We start from the raw sequence: 19,457 nt of genomic DNA, 5'->3' as shown, positions 1-19,457 counted from the left end.
TTACCACCGTTCCACTGCTTCAACATGCGCAGTTGCAACAGTCTGAGGTGAAACCTGGCAAAGGAAATGATGTCCATGCTGGACACCATGAGACCAATCACCTCCATAAACCGAGCTACAGATGGCCTTAAGGAGGTCAACACATTTTGAAGCTAGCCTGCAACATCTCTAAAAGAATTAACAACCCTTAAGGCCGTAAATCTTTCTGAGTAATGTCAAGGGGACGAGCCCTGATCAATCCTATAAGGAGTCACACCAGAAGGTAGTTTCTCCAGCAACCGCGGCAATGGCCGCCTCTGGTTGAAACAAATATCCAGTATGTTAAAAACAACCTTCTTAACAGAGTTTCCATCCTTTATCCATGGGCTCTTAAAACGAAGAGCAATCCTCAAACGGGATAGTAATACGTTTAGCAAGGGTGAAGATAGCGCCATTCCTTTTAGGGACGGAACCTCACAACTCCATTGAGAGTCCAGGACCGGGAACGATTTGTTATAGGGAGGAGAGAGGAACAATCCAGTCCTATTCATTCTTAATGATGTTCGCCAACTAACAGGAGCAGGGAAAGATAAAGTAACACCCTGTCCTCAAACTCTATCCAATTTGGCCTTTGGAACCAGTAAATTTGCCAAAAAACTTCCTTTAGAAGAAAGCGCAAATTCCTAAAACTAAAGCCTGGTTCCTCTGCAGCCGGAGGCTTAGAGGCAGCAGACTCCGACCCAGAATGTTCATACTCTGAATTCTCAGAATGAACTTCATCTTCTGATAACCCTATCATTTAAATACAATAAACTATCTGATGTGCTCTGGGAAGGAGTGCAATATGTAACCTTTTGCTTGTGCTTAGCAGGGCGAGGTAAAGCATTAAAGGCCGCAGACACCGCCGTCTGAGCTGCCCAGTAATGTCTGGTGAAAAAATGGGCCCCTACAGATGGAGGATCAGCAATGCTATGGGAAACTGCATGTGTAGAGAGATAAGCATGTAGGGTACGCACCTCACTTAACGACAACTCCTCAGAGGTGGACGGCTCAGTGGTATCAAACGTGTGATATTATCACGGCATATGGAACATAATTGAGGGGGCGGTACTAAGGCCTCCTCACATAAACAGGTATTACTCTTTAGGAATAGAGGGCGTGCCCTCTAAGTAACAGAATCCTCCCTCGCTAGTGCAATAACCGGAGAACTATAGAAATAAAACATTATTTTATTCAAATAAACTTCACCTTTATATCCCAATGGCTGTGGTACTCACCACCCCCCATGACCCAGACAGTACAAAGAGATAGGACTCCTCTCTGATAGACACCCGGTCAGGAAAGAATCATATGGTGCACAATGCAGGACAGTCCCTGCGATGAGAAAAAGCGCACCAAGCTTGTAAGCTGCATGGCTCTCAAAGTGAAAGTGAAACCTGTATATTCCATAACAGCCTATGAGCTCATAACATCTCACACATAAAGCAGCATAAAATCAAATAAACTTATAAGATTATTCCCCCCTGTTCAATAATCCTCCTCAGGAGATATTAACCCTTGATTCTATACAGATAAAAGGAGTCACACTGTGACCCTGTCTTCTAGCGTTATCCTACATGTATAAAAAAATGAAGCAATCTTACCAGAATCTATGTTGTGGAACAGGAACACGGCCTTTCAAGTGTGACAGGTTAGTAGCATCACTCCTGACATGGACTTGAGAGCAGAAAAAAGGCAGCGAAACTAGTCAATGCTGTTTGCTTATGGAGCTGTTAATCTGAGTCGGGATGGTTTCGCAGAAAGACTCTCCCTGCATCTCCGGACTCTAACTTTCACCCATGCTCTCAGAGAGACTTACAGAACTACTTAAAACTCCAGTCCCGTTGTGAAGAGTACTACCATCCATAAGAGACAAAACAAACTTCTGACACTTCTCTGCCAACCTCCTGTGACAAAAGGCAAAGAATGACTGGGGGGTGAGTGGAGTGGGGGAGGTATTTAAGCCTTTGGCTGGGGTGTCTTTGCCTCCTCCTGGTGGCCAGGTTCTTAATTCTCACAAGTAATAAATGAAGCAGTGGACTCTCCTCCCATTAAGATGGAAATATTCCATAGCTTAGACTGATCACGTTCTATAGCTGCATGGAGAATTTCATTTATGCGAGTCTGACATTTGTGGAACCAAAATTACCTTATTTTTTTATATTTTTTACTGTATGTATTAAGGGTATGGTACAAATTACATTAAAGGGATAGGAAAGTCAAAATTAAACTTGCATGATTCAGACAGAGCATGTAATTTTAAGACACTTTTAAATTCACTTCTATTTTTAAATGTGCTTTGTTCTCTTGGTATCCCTTGTTGAAAAATAATATGCACATATCCTACACTAGTTGGAGATAGCTGCTAATTAATGCCTGCAGACATTTGTCTCTTGTGATTGGCTAACTAGATGCGTTAATCTAGCTGCCAGTAGTGTAATGCTGTTCCTTCAGCAAAGGATAACAAGGGAATGAAGCAAATTTGATAATAGAAGTAAATTGGAAAGTTCTTTAAAATTGTATGTTCTATCCAAATCATGAAAGACAATTTTGAAGTTTCCTGTCCCTTTAAGCACAATGTATTTACCCATATTTCTGGATATCTTGCTTCAGCTGAGTGGTTAATCAGTAAGTCTGCCATTTAGATTGTTAAACCTGATCTGATATACACTGAATCCTCACAGAATATATATTTGATTGATTTTAAACATTGATATAGAACTTGACTCTACTTACATTATCCACTTGTCTCAAGACTGTTCCTTCCCCAAAGAACAGAGGTTTACGTGCATCAACTAAAATTAAATCAAAATAGGATTGCCAAGGCCGGTGTTGACTCCCAGGCTGCAAGACACAAAACATATAATTTAATCTTCAGTGATTTATTTACAGCTTGCTCGTTATACTCGCTGAAAAGAATGTCTTTTGTCTTTATGTTTTTATTCGTCTACCAGCTATCTTCAGCTGTCTTCTTCTGACCAACACAACCAGTCTGTAGGATGTTTCCATTCATGATAAAATGAATTGTGGAAATAGGTCACTGAATGAATAAATGTCACCAAGCAGAAAAGTCACCAATCAAACCCACAGGCTATAATCTCAAAAGAACACGGATCCACTGGTAAGACTAATAACACAAAAATAGTGTTTACACGCCAAATAACGTAGTTAAGTTAAAAACTGAGCAAAGATTATAAAAAAAAAAATGATATTATAAGAAAAGCCATTAAACTTTAAAGCCAAAGAGCAAAGAAAGGACACAGAATAGCAATATTACATAATGGCTAATATTGTCTATTTCAATTTAGAATGTGACAAAGTCCTTAAACTATACTAAGAGCACTGCCACCTGCATCAACAAATATAGATAAAATTTCACCTTATTAATACGTTTCTGGGCTTATTTGTTTTTCAAACGTACTCCTTTTATCTTTGATGAGTTAACAGAATATATTCTCAAGGAAAGAAGGCAGAGTAATACCTCACACCTATCTTTAAGAAAACGCCAGAAACACGTGAAATGCGTCCAATGATGTCACATTCCGCTAGTACCTACACTCCTCCAGGTCACTGTCTTTTCCGTAAGACTTATGTTTTAACATGAATCTAAATTAAGGTATGTTTTATACATTTTCCAAATAGTTCAGTGCCTTTACTCCTCAGATACTTTGTGTACCTTTTTGCATCATTGGAGGTGAACATTTTGTGATACTTTTATTAACTGTCAGCGGGAGTTCGTTTGGCAACCGGCTGTTCAATACAACGGCTCCGGAGGAGACATCGGAGCGTTCCTCTTTGCTACTTAAGGTACCATTTATCTAGCCTTCTCTGATTTACGGTTTTGTTTATTACAGAAACATATACACACACACACATATATATATATATATATATATATATATATATATATATATATATATATATATATATATACGCACAGTCTATATCAGTCAATGTTTGATATGCCAAAACCTTTTTTATTTACTCAACTGCTGCAAATTTTTACTAGCCCTGGATAAGCTAAAATGTATCTGAGGAAATTTGCCATTTGTTTGAATGTTTACTGAGAATAAACTTTATGATAAATCATGTCTTAATTTTTTAATTTTTAATAAAATCATAAACAATGTTTGGACATAAACAATCTTTTGAGCCAGTTTAAGAAGATCATTTTCTTTCTAATAAGTAATTTATTTATTTTTTCAATCTAGGTTTTACTATTTGATGCTTTAAATTAAAATTGCTTCTTGCGGTATCTGTTAAATTAAGGGAGAACTGTATCACATTTTAAACATTTTAATAAATGAAGCACAGTTTTGCGAATACACTCTACTCCAAGTGTCTTTTTAAATGTTTATTATTTTTTACCATATATATATAAATTTGTTCATTCATTTTATTTATATTCCATTTATATCATTTTGTGAAACAAAAAAAACAGTACCTTTGGTCCATGTGGGAAATCAAAGAGAAATGTCATCATTTTCTGGAAGAAAATAGAATAAAAAATATGTTTGTTAAATAAGATATCACAAATTACAGTAAAATGATGCATAGAGAAGAGAAAAAGTAAAAAAAATAAATATAGTATCACTGTGATTTACGTTTACACAATAAACATTCTTAATTTGTAACAAACTAAAGCAAAACCTCTAAGCGCTGTTCACGAAGGAATGATAAGCTGTAAAAAACACCATATGGTATCAGCTGTCAACAGAGATGAGAATCACTAGAATTCTGTTAAAAAATGATTTCATTTCATTTAGATGTTGAATTCAAAATTGAATCCCCTACCTGAGTGATGGCCAACTTCCTAGCACATGGGGCCGCAGAGCAATACTTTACAAGCTTTAAAGGGACATTAAAGACTAAACAACTGCTAGATAGAATGAAGCATTCAAAGAAAAGATTTGTCTGAGAATTACATGTAGATGTATTTTTTTAAAGTTTCATTAGCTGTTAAAATATTGACAAATTAAGTATAAAGTTTTAGTGTCTATAAAACAATAGTAGCTGCTATGTTGTAATTTAGGTTACCTTCTCTGCTGTGGCCAAACTCCCAATTTCACAATAAAATTACAGGAAAAGGGGACAAAATAAAAAATGAAAGTATACTGCAGAGTTTATATATACTATACTATACTATACTATATATATATATATATATATATATATATATATATATATATATAAAAAACATAACATAAATTATGCTTACCTGATAATCTCCTTTTCTTCTGATGGAAAGAGTCCACAGCTGCATTCATTACTTTTGGGAAACAAGAACCTGGCCACCAGAAGGAGGCAAAGACACCCCAGTCAAAGGCCCAAACACTCCTCCCACTCCCCTCATCCCCCAGTCATTTTGCCGAGGAACAAAGAACAGTAGAAGAAATATCAGGGTGAAAGGTGCCAGAAGAATAATAAGGACGCCCCACATAAAATTACGGGGACTCTTTCAAAGGAAATTTCAAAGGAAATTATCAGGTAACCAAACCTGTTGATGATACCTAGGTATCCAACTGTAGTAGTCACTGTGATTCCCCAGCCTGCCTCAATCAGCACATAGGTGCTGCTCCCTTTGTGAGTATACAATCTTCAATTTTGTCCATTTGTGCCATTTATATTACAATATTGCACTAGGAGGTGCTCCACCTTCTCTTTTTTGATTTCTTGTTCAGATTCTACATTTGTTTCCATTCAAGCTCCATCATCCAAACGCTGGATCAGTGTAGCTGGGTCACTGTGATTCCCCAGCCTTCCCCAATCAGCACATAGGTGCTGCTTATTTTGTGAGTATTTTTCTTGCACAAATTCTATTTTTTGTTTATTATCTTGCAATATTGCACTAGGAGGCGCCCTCTTTTCTTTGTGATTAATTTCCACAGATGTCCAGTTATCAGGTAAGCATAATTTATGTTTTTCTTCTTAAATGGAAAGAGTGCACAGCTGCATTCATTACTTTTGGGAAAACAATACCCAAGCTATAGAGGACACTGAATGCCAAGACGGGAGGGTACAATAGGCGGCCCATACTGAGGGCACCAGGACTAAACCTCTACCCAATAAAAGCCCTGCTTCGTCCGAAGCTGAGAAAATTTTAAGAAGAAAAGCCCCAAAGACACTGACTCGCAGTCAGTCCAGAAGCCAAACTAGAGACTGCAAACTGACTTGACTGAGCCAATAGTCCTCCAGGAGACACAGTCGTCCAACAGGCGGTCCCCCACTGCTCATCCCCCACAAATGAAGGAGACACCAGCCGAAACCTCCAAGGGGACAAGGCAAAGGAGAACCAAGGAAACCGAAAGGTCCCCTAATACAAAAAAGAACACCTCCAAGAGTGAGCCCAGCTCACAGAGACCCAAAGGGGCACAAACTGAGGAAGGAGGCCACGCGTATACAAAGCGAAACCCGGGATATGACTGGGCACAGAGACAGAAAAGACGTCTCTCCAACATCCTGCTAGTACGGAATGCAACTGAAGAGGCAAAGTCCTCCCAGTGTCTGACCATAGAATACCAAAGCATTCGCCATGAAAAGTGTGTAATACACCCAGGAGAGTGTATTACACCCAGGAGGACGACACACCGTCTGTGTCGTCCTGTTATGGACTCTGTGTTTTAGAACACAGAGTCCATAACAGGACGACACAGACGGTACTTGCGAGGAGGAAGAAGCAGTCAAGCAAGAAACAGACCTCAAAAGCAACCCCCAGACAGAGGGCACGCTCCAGGGAACCTAAGTCGCCGGACCTACACACAGGTCCCTAAAAAGGGGAACACAAAACCTCAATCGAGGCCCCCCGAGAAGAGGAGTATACCCTCAGAACCCGAAGGAAGAGTCAACCCTTTTCTGAAATCAATGGAGCAAGTTGAAAGGAAAATCTATACCCAAGCAGACTGGGCTAACAGGATAGACTCAACAAGGCTCACACATCCAGAGGAGACTGCAAACTGAACGCAGCGCCTTAGACCGCTCGGCCATCCTGACCTGCAGACCCACACCCAGCTGGACCAACCCAGCCTCAGGGATCCAAGACAGGGGAACAAAAGAATCCTGAAACAGGTACAGGAACGAGCGTAAGGATAGCACAGATATCCCCACAGAGTACAGTACAACCCGACTCCGAAAAAACAGACAACAAGGGCATAGACCTAAGGATCTATCAAAATAAAGGCCCAACAAGTCTGACCCCATGGGGAACCAATCCCATCTTTCCGCCTCCCATCCAGAAGACGCCCCAAGCAAGGACTCTATCTCCATAGGGAGGAGAATATCCCATAAAGGAAAGGGATGATGCTGGAAGGGCTCAAGGCCCGAAATCACTGGCTAATGTGAAGAGAAATTCCCAACACAGATGTCCTAGAAAAGGACCCCACTTCAAGTAGCTTGCCAAGCAGAGGCACAGCCAAACCATTTGCCTGCAGAGCAGGGAATCCACGGGAACACTGGCAAGCTGACCAGGGGAATGCAACCCTAAGGTGCACCAGAAATTGGACTTCCAGCGCCAGTAGCGGGGTATGAACCAACAACCCTTGAGGCGCAAGCCACACAGCTAACCAACAGATGACACAGGCTATTCTATTCTGCTATTCAAGTAAAAAAAATACTCCGAAAACCTGGCCAACCATGGCTAGGTTAGGTAGATGGACCAAGGACATAGCCCAAGTTTCCACTACCGTGGAACACCCCGACCAGCCCTGAGATCCAAGACTCCAAAACCACCCAAGACTGGGTCGGGAGAAAGGCCAAGCGAAGCTTCAGCAACTGGAAGTCTCAGGGAGAAAAACAGGTCCAGGCACCTAATAGTTCAGGCAAACCTTACCCTAGGAACTTAACACCCCAGCTGGCCAAAAAGCCAGACACAAGGGATATGGAAGCATATCCAGAGAATCTGGATAGCAAGAAGAACTCAAAGCCCCGACCAAAGTAAGGAACCACCACTAGCTAAAGTCCAACGCTACAAGGAGCAAGGCTAGAAGTCGTATGAAGATACTTCTCAGAGCCTCAGGACAACCAAGGGATACCTTGAGGTCCAAAAAAATCCTACTAGCAGGACTAGTCTCCCTATCCCCTCCACACAAGCAGAGGACACAAGGAAGAGAAAGGCACAAAGCCTACCCAGCTCCGGAAAAACCCGAGCTAAGCAAAGTCCCCGCAGGGAACAACCATCACCCGGAAAAGGATATCCAACGCACCCGGAGACAATGGAAGAAAACCCAAAGGTCTCTTATAACTCAGACAGTACACGTCAAGAGCTGTATCTAGATAACCTAAGCACTCTGCGCTTCTACCGAACCAGCCGAGCAGAACAGCGCCACGTGTCTGAACAGCCGCAAGACTGAACGAACCCGACAGGACTAGCCTGCACCTAGGGTCCTAACCAGCAAGCTGCATAAATTCTCCCTCATAGGGGAAAAACAGAAAACAGACATTTTTAACATAAGTCTGAAGAAGTTATAAAGAGTATCAATCACAGAAGGTTCCCGAAGTAAACAAAAACAAATAAAAGACATCCCATCGGATATAAATAAAATATAAGGCAACCCGGAGGTTAACACCCAAAAAAACACAGGCATACCCGCAGGACCAGCCAAACGGAACCCTATCTTTCAAAAACTGGGAAAGATCTCAAACAAATGACAATCAGGAGATTACTTCATCCCCACATGTCTAATGCGGTGCACCATTTGAATTAGCAGACTGAAAATTCCCGTATCTGGTAACCATAGGATCATTCAATAACTGAAAAACATGTCTGAGCAATACGCAAAGGCGCGCAATCCTGTAACGAAAGGCAAAACACTCAGGGACAGTTACACCCGCGTGGAACTGTAGAGGCCCTCCCCAAGGCCAGGACAATAGGGCACGAGTACATTCTCAAAGAAGCGTCTGGACTCTGCAGACGAACAATCGCCAACAATATCTGGAAGTGAAAACATGCTGCAACCTCCGGGTGGAACAAGCCACCCTGCATGGAGGAATCAGAAACTGGGTTACCCGCATGTGTAGAAGTATGAATTGGTAGGGAACTCACCTCTCAGAGTACAGGACCCCAAGAGGCGGATGGCTCAGCAGTCCCTTGATTCCCCGAGCCCGAGGAACCAGACGCTCTGAAATGGCATACGGAACAAAACTGGTTGACATGCGTCAACGAGGCCAATCCGGATTCATCACCGGACAAAGAATCTGAAATCGAAATAGTCTCGGTATCAGAATCCTCCATAACTGAATCTGAAACGAGCACAGTCTCAGCATCAGAATCCCCCATAATTGGCTAGAGGGAATATCAATATGGACTATGTATGAAAACAAAACGGCACCTGACACCCACAATGGCTAGGGCACTCACCACCTACTATGACCAGACCCCTGCGGACTAGAATATCTCCTTCGCCACACAGTCAGGAATGCGGAAATGTGGAACGGAACAGAACGGAACCACGCCCAAACACAAGGTGAACCGAATAGTCCAAAAAAGAGCGCCCAACCAAAAGGCTGCGTCACTTCCAAAGGCCTCAAAGTTCCAGACACGATCCCATAAACATCACACAAAAGCAGGTTGAAACACATAACAAACATGATTATAAACCCCCCTGTTCAATAACCCCCCTTCAGGAGATATTAACCCTCGATTCCATAACACTAACAGACACTCACCGAGACCCTTATGTCATATAGTTAGACCCACAAAGGTGTGCAACCTCTCGGGAAAACATTCACATTACAGTACATTGACGATAAAGTAAAATGAAACAATCTTACCGGAATCTACGCCGTGGAACAGGAACACGGCCTTTCAAGTGTGATGAATAGTGGCATCGCCTCCGCCATGGATTTGAGAGAAGAAAGCAGGCAGCGGAGCGAAGTTCGATAACGCTGATTACTTGAGGAGCTGTTAATATGAGTCGGGATGGTTTCGCAGAAAGACTCTCCCTGCATCTCCGGACTCTAACTTTCATCCAAGCCATACTGAGAGACTGACAGGACTACTTAAAGGGATAGTAAACCCAAAAAACTTCTTTAACTTGTTCAAAACTTCTGTAAATAATAAACCTATTTCTAATTGGTACCTATTTAAAGTTTTCTTTCATTTTCTTGTTATTTTATTTATAAAATCACTACTGTGCCAAACCCATTTTTTGCTCATTATATGAGCCCTATTATGATGTTCTACCAAGGTAGAACTCATGGCGGCCCGAATGCGCATTAAAATTATTATTCTATTGCCCACGCTTGCGCAGATTCATCCCTCCTCTACTTTCTCTAGCTGCGCATCACAATCCAAGTGCCAGATGCTGGGTGGACATGTTAATTGTGAGTGGCGCACCAGAGCGCTGAAGTTCTGGGACCATGGAAGTTGAACAGGAAGGAGCGGCAGCAGATTTAGCAGTGTCGTTTGAGGTAAGTACACAAAGTACCCCTAGACTAACGAGCATGTTATATGGAGTACTACAAATTACTTACAAACTACAAATATGGCCGCTGTAGTGCGCATGCAAATTCCTTATTAAGCAAGTGCGCATGCGCTGTGAGCTGAAATTAATATTAAAATCAAGGGACCCAAACGCTATGCCATTGGATGGGGGGGGGGGGGTGGTAGCAGGATTAACATAAACTACACCTCCTTTTGTGGGTGGTCATTATCCCTCTTTTTCATAACAATTTTAAAATAAAAATAATTGTATTTAGAAGCTTCGATTTTCACCACAAACAGTTTTAATATATCATAGTTGTTATAATAATGTGTTTTAGTTAGGTTAAATTCTGCATTATTTTCTAACCCTTAAAAACTCCTGTCCCATGCCGAAGAGTATTACCCTCCATAAGAGACAAAAAACAAAAATTAAAAAATTATGACACGTCTCTGCCAACCTCCTGGGACGAAAGGCAAAGAATGACTGGGGGATGAGGGGAGTGGGAGGAGTGTTTGGGCCTTTGGCTGGGGTGTCTTTGCCTCCTCCTGGTGGCCAGGTTCTGGTTTCCCAAAAGTAATGAATGCAGCTGTGGACTCTTTCCATTTAAGAAGAAGTATATATATATATTATAGTATATAATTTATCATTTTATGTTCCTATCTCAAAGTGTTTATGTCCCTTTAAGGGCTGCATATAAATGTATGACTATTAAACACACAACTATTATATTTCCTAAAAATATATAACAGGGCCAGATTTAGGTAACGTTGTGTGGTATCCTCTATCTGTTGTTTTTCCATCTATAGGACTCTTTTGAGAGCTATGAATAGTATTTAACTAAAACTTACATGGGTATATTTGTAATCACTGTTTGTCACCAGGAACACTTTCCCAATCTCAGTAATTCGACTCAAAAGCAACGGAAGCTTTGACTAAAGAAAAAAAGAGAGAAAAATGTTTTTAAATCTGTTGATTGTATCACACTATAAAAATATAAAGCTTAGTATTTGATTTGTATTGTTTTATTAAAAGAAATAGATACACACTGTAAAAAAAAAAAAATTAAAATATAATTTGTAAAAAATAAATTTCAAATGATGACAGCAACAAAAAAAAAATACCCATATACAGTAGATTTAGCAAATTAGGGCCAGATTACTAGTGGCATGCTTACAGTTAATTGCGAGCGATATCTACAGCCGTATGTGCGCATCAGATGAAGCATGATTGCTTGAGCGCAATTGAATTTAATGCATCGAGATAGCGCAATCTCAGAGTGTCACAAAACACATCAAAATACATTTAAAAGTACAGTTACACTCATAACAACACTAGCTAATAAAATTGTTTAAAAACATATTGCACAAAAATATTATAAGGGCTCAAATATATGAGGGCTTTAACATAGAGATACATAAATACAGATGTCTAAATATGTGTGTGTGTGTGTATATATATATATATATATATATATATATATATATATATATATATATATATATATATATATATATATATATATATATAGTGCATTGGAGCCCTTTAAGTAGATGAAAACATGTTTAAGTATTTTTATGCAATATTCATTTTTAATAAAGTGTTATACTGTGTATTTATGTCAATATTTCACATTCCAAAGTTCTGCGCATAGCAGAATGTGTTTTATAAATAGACATTCCTTTATATATCTGTATATATCTATACCTATATATATTTAAATATTCTAAATATATATATATATATATATATATATATATACACACACACACCAAAATACCATCAGCTCTATATAGAAATATGCATTATGAACAACTAAAACATATTTTTGCATATGAAGAAAATTGTAATGTAAAATATTAATATAGGGTTAGCGCCCTTGAGAATATGCCATTGGGTTTGTGCGAGAGAAGGGCTTTTTCCCCACTTTTTTTGCTCTATTGACTTCTAGGGGGAATACGTCAACGTGGTCACGATATTCTAACTTTGAGTTTTTACGTGCATCGGGTTAACGTGAAAGCGAAAACTTTTTACTTTCAACTTGTAATACAAGCACTACCCGACGCGTGCAAAAAAACGTACTTGTAGCAGAGTTATCGCGCGAGCGATAAATTCTGCTCCACTCGTAATCTGGCCCAAAATATTTTAACAACTGGTTTCATTATTTGCTATTATTTTATATTTGATTAATTGCATTTCTACAGATTTATTCTATGATCTTGTACTAATATTAATTTGATGTAATTTTTATATACCTGGCACAGTAATATTAACTACTTTATTCTAAGTTGACATTTTCAAATGTATTTCTACTGTTTAGTTACTATATATATCAGATTGTATTAGTTTTATTTTATTACATAATGTCCGAGCCACAGGAAAATCCACAGCCACTTTTAGTCTGTCTGAGTCAACTAGAGACTAAAAAAGTTAAATAAAATTAAAAAAAAAATCCCCTCTAAGGATAAGCCTTAGGCCTTTAAAATAAAATCAAAAATGTTATCTGCTTGATTTCTACTGGCATTTTAATTTCTATTTCAACAGAAAAGCTATTATCAAGACAGACAGCTTCTAACCCTTACACTGAAACAGTTAATAGCTATGAAACTGATGTATTATCTGTATCTGTTTCAAACTTTTTTTTTAGACGTCATCAACTTAGAAATTTGAGGAGTCATATCATAAGGCACCAATTATATCCCTGTTAGACTATGGTATTTAAAAGATAAATATGTGATTTTTCTATGGCAGATTTTCACTAATAACCTGACCTCTGTATCTACAGAAACACAATTAACATGATAAGACAGCTCCTGGCCATGGCATTTAAAAAAAGTTATATTTGAAACTATGACTCGTCTGATGTCATTAGTTGAGGAATTTGAAGAGTTGCGTTATTATAAACCATAACCTCAAATAATATAAACAAATTACTAAAAACTGCAGGTGGTGTCCTTCTCAAGAGATTGCAGAACTCCTGTATTATTGGGTGTGCACACCACTTCATTAGGAATTTGCCTAAGACCATTCCTACCCCATAACATGACCTAAAGTCCTATATTTACCACAAAAATATAAAATGTATTGAATCCATTATGCATTAATATAATGAAGAGTTCTGTTAAATATCTGAATGTTGTCACAATACAATTATTAAAAGACATTAGCCCCATTACTACAATTTGACATTACTAAAAACACCTGAATCAGTCTCTGATCGATCCTTATCTCATGCGCGAATGGATTCCAAGAGTAGTTTGCCTTCCACGCAGCGTGAAAACTGCATTGTGGTGGAGCTGAAACAATATTGAGACTCATTGACCCAAAAATTTACAGATTTGGCTATCACAAAGTTTTTGTCCTAAAGTTACTGGCTTGTTTGGTGATGTCAATATGGTCAGCACATTGGAACAGACAAAATCTTTGGAGTGAAATTCTTTAAATTCAAATCTTAATCATTACTAGGAAAGATAGCGGCCCCTGGTGGTCCAATCTCAGAACAGATTCTATCACCAGAACAAATGACCCCCCCCAACCCATCAACCTTAATTTTTTTCCAATCAGAAACAGAGATTCAAAATTCAAACCTTATTCTTGAACAACAGTGACCAAAAAGTGTCCAGATTTTTTTCAAAATTTTCCCCAAACATATTTGGTGGCAGACTTGCTACATATTAAAAAAAGTGGGTTTTAATACATTTAGATCAATGGTTCTCATTCCAGTTCAGACTACCATTCCTTATCTATTTATTCTTTACAGAATAAATAGATTTCTAGTAGATGGGGGATTTGTGTATAAATGTATTATAAAGTAATCACTCTATATACACAAGGTACCCTTTTCCTAGGGCAGTTATTTAAGCAAAGTAATCTTGGCTGAACAAATTAACTGTAAAAATCTGAGATCTTTAAATCCTTTATTGGCTTTCCATAATGCAAAATCACCTCCTAGATATTGCCTAATGGATCAGGACTGACTTGTAAGGCTAGATATGACTGATGCTTACTTAAAGGGACAATTATTTAAAGCATATCATTTTTAAATTGTAATGTCATTTAAGATAAGTTAAACTATTATTACAATTAGCTATTAACTATGTCATATATATTTTACAAATCTACCATAAAAGCCTACGTGTAGTAAAAGTGCTTAAAAGCAAAATCACTTATCTATTAAAGCGTTCTCTTCACAGTAACTTACCCAAAAATCAGATGATATATGAAAGTTTAAAAAGAGTAAATCTAGAGATTAGGTATTGAAGTAAGATGACCTCAGTTAAGGCTCAAGAATTTCTGTGGGTGGCGACACGTGGTCATTAACCACACAAATCCTTTAGTGCAGAAAACGATCAAGTGTCATTTGGTTGGGAGGTGGGAAGACAGGAGAATTGCAGAACAAGCAAGCAAAATAATGAAAGCACATTCTTTTTTTATTTGCATTTTGTGGGAAATTAAAGGGATAGTGTACTGTAAAATGGGTTATAAACAAAGACACTGAAGGGCTCACACACACAAGGAAATCAAGTGTTTTAAATTCAACGCATGTCATTCAACATAGAACACTGAATGGGGGGAATGGATTTCCCTATAATGCATCACATTCATTCCTAGGTGCTCAAAGGCAACCTCCTGCATGCAAGCAATCGGGGGGGACCCTGCCGACGATTTCTGGCTAAGTGCCCTAATGCTAGTATCACATACACTCAGTAATCAAACAGCTTTATCAGGCATATTGTTAGTAATTCAATGCTATATTTTGTCAAATTCAAACACAGTGTTGCAAATCAAACTGCTCAAACGCTGCACGCACTAAAACAATAGCTTGTATAAGCCCCCCCACCAATGTGTTTCATCGACAACATAACTTTGTCAGAGTGAGGGTGTGTGTCTTGTGTGCTCCTTATTTTAAGGCGATGGGTTTCCATGGCAACACCTGACGCCTTTAACTCAGTAGGGAGTATCCTCTTTCCTCTTTTGTCACATAGATTCAAAAGCCGGCAAACTATATTTAGACATAGGATTGGCAGCACGCAGTCACGTATATTATTCAGTTGGTACTTTTTTATATATATACACAGTAACAATCACTCTTGATTATGATGTAAAACTCATGTTTTAATTAAATAGCATAATAGCGAGTGTTTTACTTAGATATATGTATTTATCCCACTATATAATGATAATTCCACTTGTCAACAAATTATTATGTAGTGCATATATGTGTTCACTATTTTTTAAACACTTAGGGCTAGATTATGAGTGGAGCGTAATAAAGCGCGAGAGTGATATTTGTGCTCCACTCAATAATACCAGCGCACGTAAATGTGCGCTGGTATTACAAGTGCAGTGCAATGCAAACACAACCTCGCGTGCGCATTTCCTGGAAGCCAATCGCTCACAAGAGTGCTTCCATGGGCTTCAATGAGAGCCTTGTTTTCAAAGCGATAGACGCGGAAAACCACCTAGCGCAGCACAGGAGGCAAATCGCGCAGTGTTGGGAAGCAATAAATAAATATGTATATGCTTATATACATACATATATATTTATTTATAGTGAATACACAGTACCCCTTGACCTCCATGTAAAGGCACTTTGGGTGCAGTTTTTTTTTGTTTTATTCACAACACCCCACTTCCCCACACTTTAACCCCTTATAACTGCTTTGTGGTTTTGTTTTGTGTTTTTTAAACATGCTCATTTATTTGAAAGAACTGTTCTCTTTAATTTTGGGGGCAATTGGGGCAACTGTTTATATTTAACCAGAGGTCTGATCTCTGGTTAATTGCGCTTAACACAAATTGAAACTTGCGCTTAACACAAATTGAAACCGCAAGCTTGTGGAAGCATTAACAAGCCACTTGTAATAACTTGTTATTTAAAGTGCGCCAGTAAACGGGCAAGTTAAGATAGTGCTCCACTTGTAATCTAGCCCTTAGATTCACGCTAATGTGCTTTAGTGAGAATTTAGATCAAATCTAATGAATAAACAAAAGAGCCTAAATATGCGACTGAGTTTCTATTCAGATATATTCAAAAATGTTGTCATTTTTTATTTTTAACATATTAAAAGAAAGTGCTTCATTCAGACCGTCTGGGGATCATATATCCATTTGCATTCTCTTTGCAGGAGGATTATATTTACATCACATTTCCTGCGTGTTGGTATAATCTTGTCAATGGCACAGAATTGAAAGTTATATTTGTCTTTAGGATGTATCAAATTAATATGTTCTGCCACTGGGACTGGATGTTTCTACTTAATGTCCCCCATATAAATGCAGTGTTCTCCACAGAACATTATGCCAGCCACTTGTAATCTAACCCTAAATAGATTCTGGGGAGGACACTGAATAATATATAAATGAGGGATTATATAGCAAACTAAGAGGTCTAAACCTACACAATGACCAGAACCATAGGCATCAGCTCATACTACCCAATGAGGTTGGGGGGTATGGTCTTGGTGGGGCCAATAGTGTCTGGGGCATTGATGAGCAGTCCCCGTTTTTACTCTGTGGAACCATAAAATTCCTGAAGAAGGGGATAGTGAGACAGAGCTTCCAGACTGGGATTATCGAACAAAAAGCAGTGTGGTTAGAAGCTCTGTAAAATTCAAGAATGAAGAAATGAGCTGGTTTCAGAGAAGTGAAGCACTATATGTTACAAATGGAAATAGGCAGAGGAGTAGTGTAGGATCGAGAAACAGAGGCCAGATTAAAAGTGCTTGAAGGAACCCATGGTGCCCCTCCCCCAAGACCACAGGTTGAACAGTCTTGCATTTGACTTTAGAGAGCAGTAGTCAATAACTAAATATTATTTTGAACATTCAACTGCTTACGTATGTTCTATTATAATCACCTATAGTTACATATTATACTTATTTGTGTGAAGGAAGAAAAAAAAAAAGCTACTTACATCTTTAACAACATACTTTGGCAAATTCTCTAGTGTCTTCTCCTTGAGGGATCCCTAAAAAAAAATAAAAATATATATAACATAATGAAAAGTCATTTTAAAAAGAATATGCAGTCCAAGAAGAAATCAGAATCCCATTTTTGCAGAAAATAAAATCTAAAAGGATCATAAAGCACCTTATAATTACAAGATTTTTCTGTAGTTCTGAAAAAAAAACAAAACATTCAATAACTTTTCAAATGCATTAACAACCTGGGGTAGATTAGACTCCTTTAGAAAAATGTATCCAATAAAGACTATAAGGATTTTTGGAAATAAAATATTTGATACGTTTTTTTCTAAAGAATTCTGATCAAACGTCATGTATTTTACTTTGATGAATCAATTTAGACTTACTGAAGTCGAAAAGGCTTGCAACTGACATTTTACCAAAACTGCAAGTATATTATTGTATCGTTTCTGCCTAGGCCTGTTAGCGACAGGAAAGGAATGTTGGCTGCCAAGCTGCATCCTGGTGGATTCAGAAAATGGCAGGGTTGGATTCTTTCACCACCCTGCCATTTTCGGAATCCACCTCGATGCGTAAGCAAACAAATCCCCCCCCACCCAAAAAAGAAGAAAAAAGGAACTGCACAGAACAACACGTAACCGCCCGAAAGAAATTAAAAAAAAAAAACGCCTGCACTAAGTATAACAAAAAAAAACCTAACCTCCCGCACAAAGTATTAACAAACACCGAAATCGCCAACATCGCAAAATAATAAAGTAATTAACCCCTAATCCGCATATAACAATTAAAATATTAACCCCTAAACCGCCAACCCCCGCATCACAATAAACTCAATTAACCTATTATCCTCTAAACCGACAAACCCCCACATCGCAATAAACCTAATTAACCTATTAACTCCTAAACCTCCAACACCCCACATCGCAATAAACCTAATTAACCTATTAACCCCTAAACCGTCAAACCCCCACATCGCAATAAACCTAATTAACCTATTAGCTCCTAAACCGCCAACCCACACAATGTAAATATTTTCTGTGCCAAACTTATTCATGTGCAAATCCAGATCCTAGTGTGTTGCAGTGTCACAAGAATAAATTCAAGCAGCCTTCTGAATGCACATATCTACCCTTTAAAGGGACAGTCTAGCCAAAATTAAACTTTCATGATTCAGATAGAGCATGCAATTTTAAACAATTTTCCAAATTACTTTTATCATCAAATTTGCTTTGTTTTCTTGCTATTCTTTGTTGAAAGCTAAATCTAGGTTGACTCATATGCTATTTTCTAAGCCCTTGAAGGCCGCCTCTTATCTGAATGCATCTGACAGTTTTTCACAGCTAGAGAGGATTAGTTCATGTGTGCCATATAGATATAATTGTGCTCACGCCTCTGGAGTTACCTAGGAGTCAGCACTGATTGGCTTAAATGCAAGTCTGTCAAAAGAACTGAAAAAGGGTCAGTCTGCAGAAGCTTAGATACAAGGTAATCATAGAGGTAAAAAGTGTATTAATATAACTGTGTTGGTTATGCAAAACTGGGGAATGGGTATTAAAGGAAATATCTACCTTTTTAAACAATAAAAATTCTGGAGTAGACTGTCCCTTTAACTATAATTATTACAGAATCACCTGATATTGCAAATATATAGGAATAAGGATAGATACAATATATTTAGGCTATTATCTGTAAATGTGTTTAGGCTTAGAATTAAATCATCTTACCCTACAAGCTTCCTACATGTCTGTGCTTTTTATAGCAATATTAAAGATGTACTTAGTCATTATCACTGGCGGATATAATTATGGTTATTATGACGCACACCAGAGCAGCAGGCCCTTCAAATACACTGCATGATGACACTAAAGAACACGTAAACTGTTCTATCTGCACAATTTAGGGTCACACTCTATACACAGTGACATAAAAAAAAATATATTAAACTTGCATGATTCGGATAGGGCATGCAATTTTAAACAGCTTTCCAATTTACTTTTATCATCTAATTTGCTTTGTTCTCTTGGTATTCTTTGTTGATAGCTAAACATAGGTAGGCTCATATGCTAATTTCTAAGCCCTTGAAAGCTGTCTCTTATCT

General features: G+C 38.4%; 1 protein-coding gene across 2 annotated transcripts in view; it reads right to left on the bottom strand.

Annotated features, from left to right (window-relative positions):
• The window catches only part of NT5C2 (5'-nucleotidase, cytosolic II), a 325,894-nt gene that overhangs the window by 48,708 nt on the left and 257,729 nt on the right, over positions 1 to 19,457 (bottom strand). For both annotated transcript variants that reach the window (XM_053692454.1, XM_053692453.1), the window contains exons 9-12: positions 17,350 to 17,403; positions 11,285 to 11,368; positions 4,463 to 4,504; positions 2,755 to 2,862 (exon numbers count right to left, since the gene is read on the bottom strand). In XM_053692454.1, coding sequence (XP_053548429.1) covers positions 2,755 to 2,862; positions 4,463 to 4,504; positions 11,285 to 11,368; positions 17,350 to 17,403 — 288 coding nt within the window. The remainder of the gene's footprint in view (positions 1 to 2,754; positions 2,863 to 4,462; positions 4,505 to 11,284; positions 11,369 to 17,349; positions 17,404 to 19,457) is intronic.

The sequence above is a fragment of the Bombina bombina genome, chromosome 9, assembly GCF_027579735.1.
Source record: "Bombina bombina isolate aBomBom1 chromosome 9, aBomBom1.pri, whole genome shotgun sequence".
Classification (NCBI taxonomy): domain Eukaryota; kingdom Metazoa; phylum Chordata; class Amphibia; order Anura; family Bombinatoridae; genus Bombina; species Bombina bombina.
This window is presented reverse-complemented; position numbering and strand designations above follow the sequence as displayed.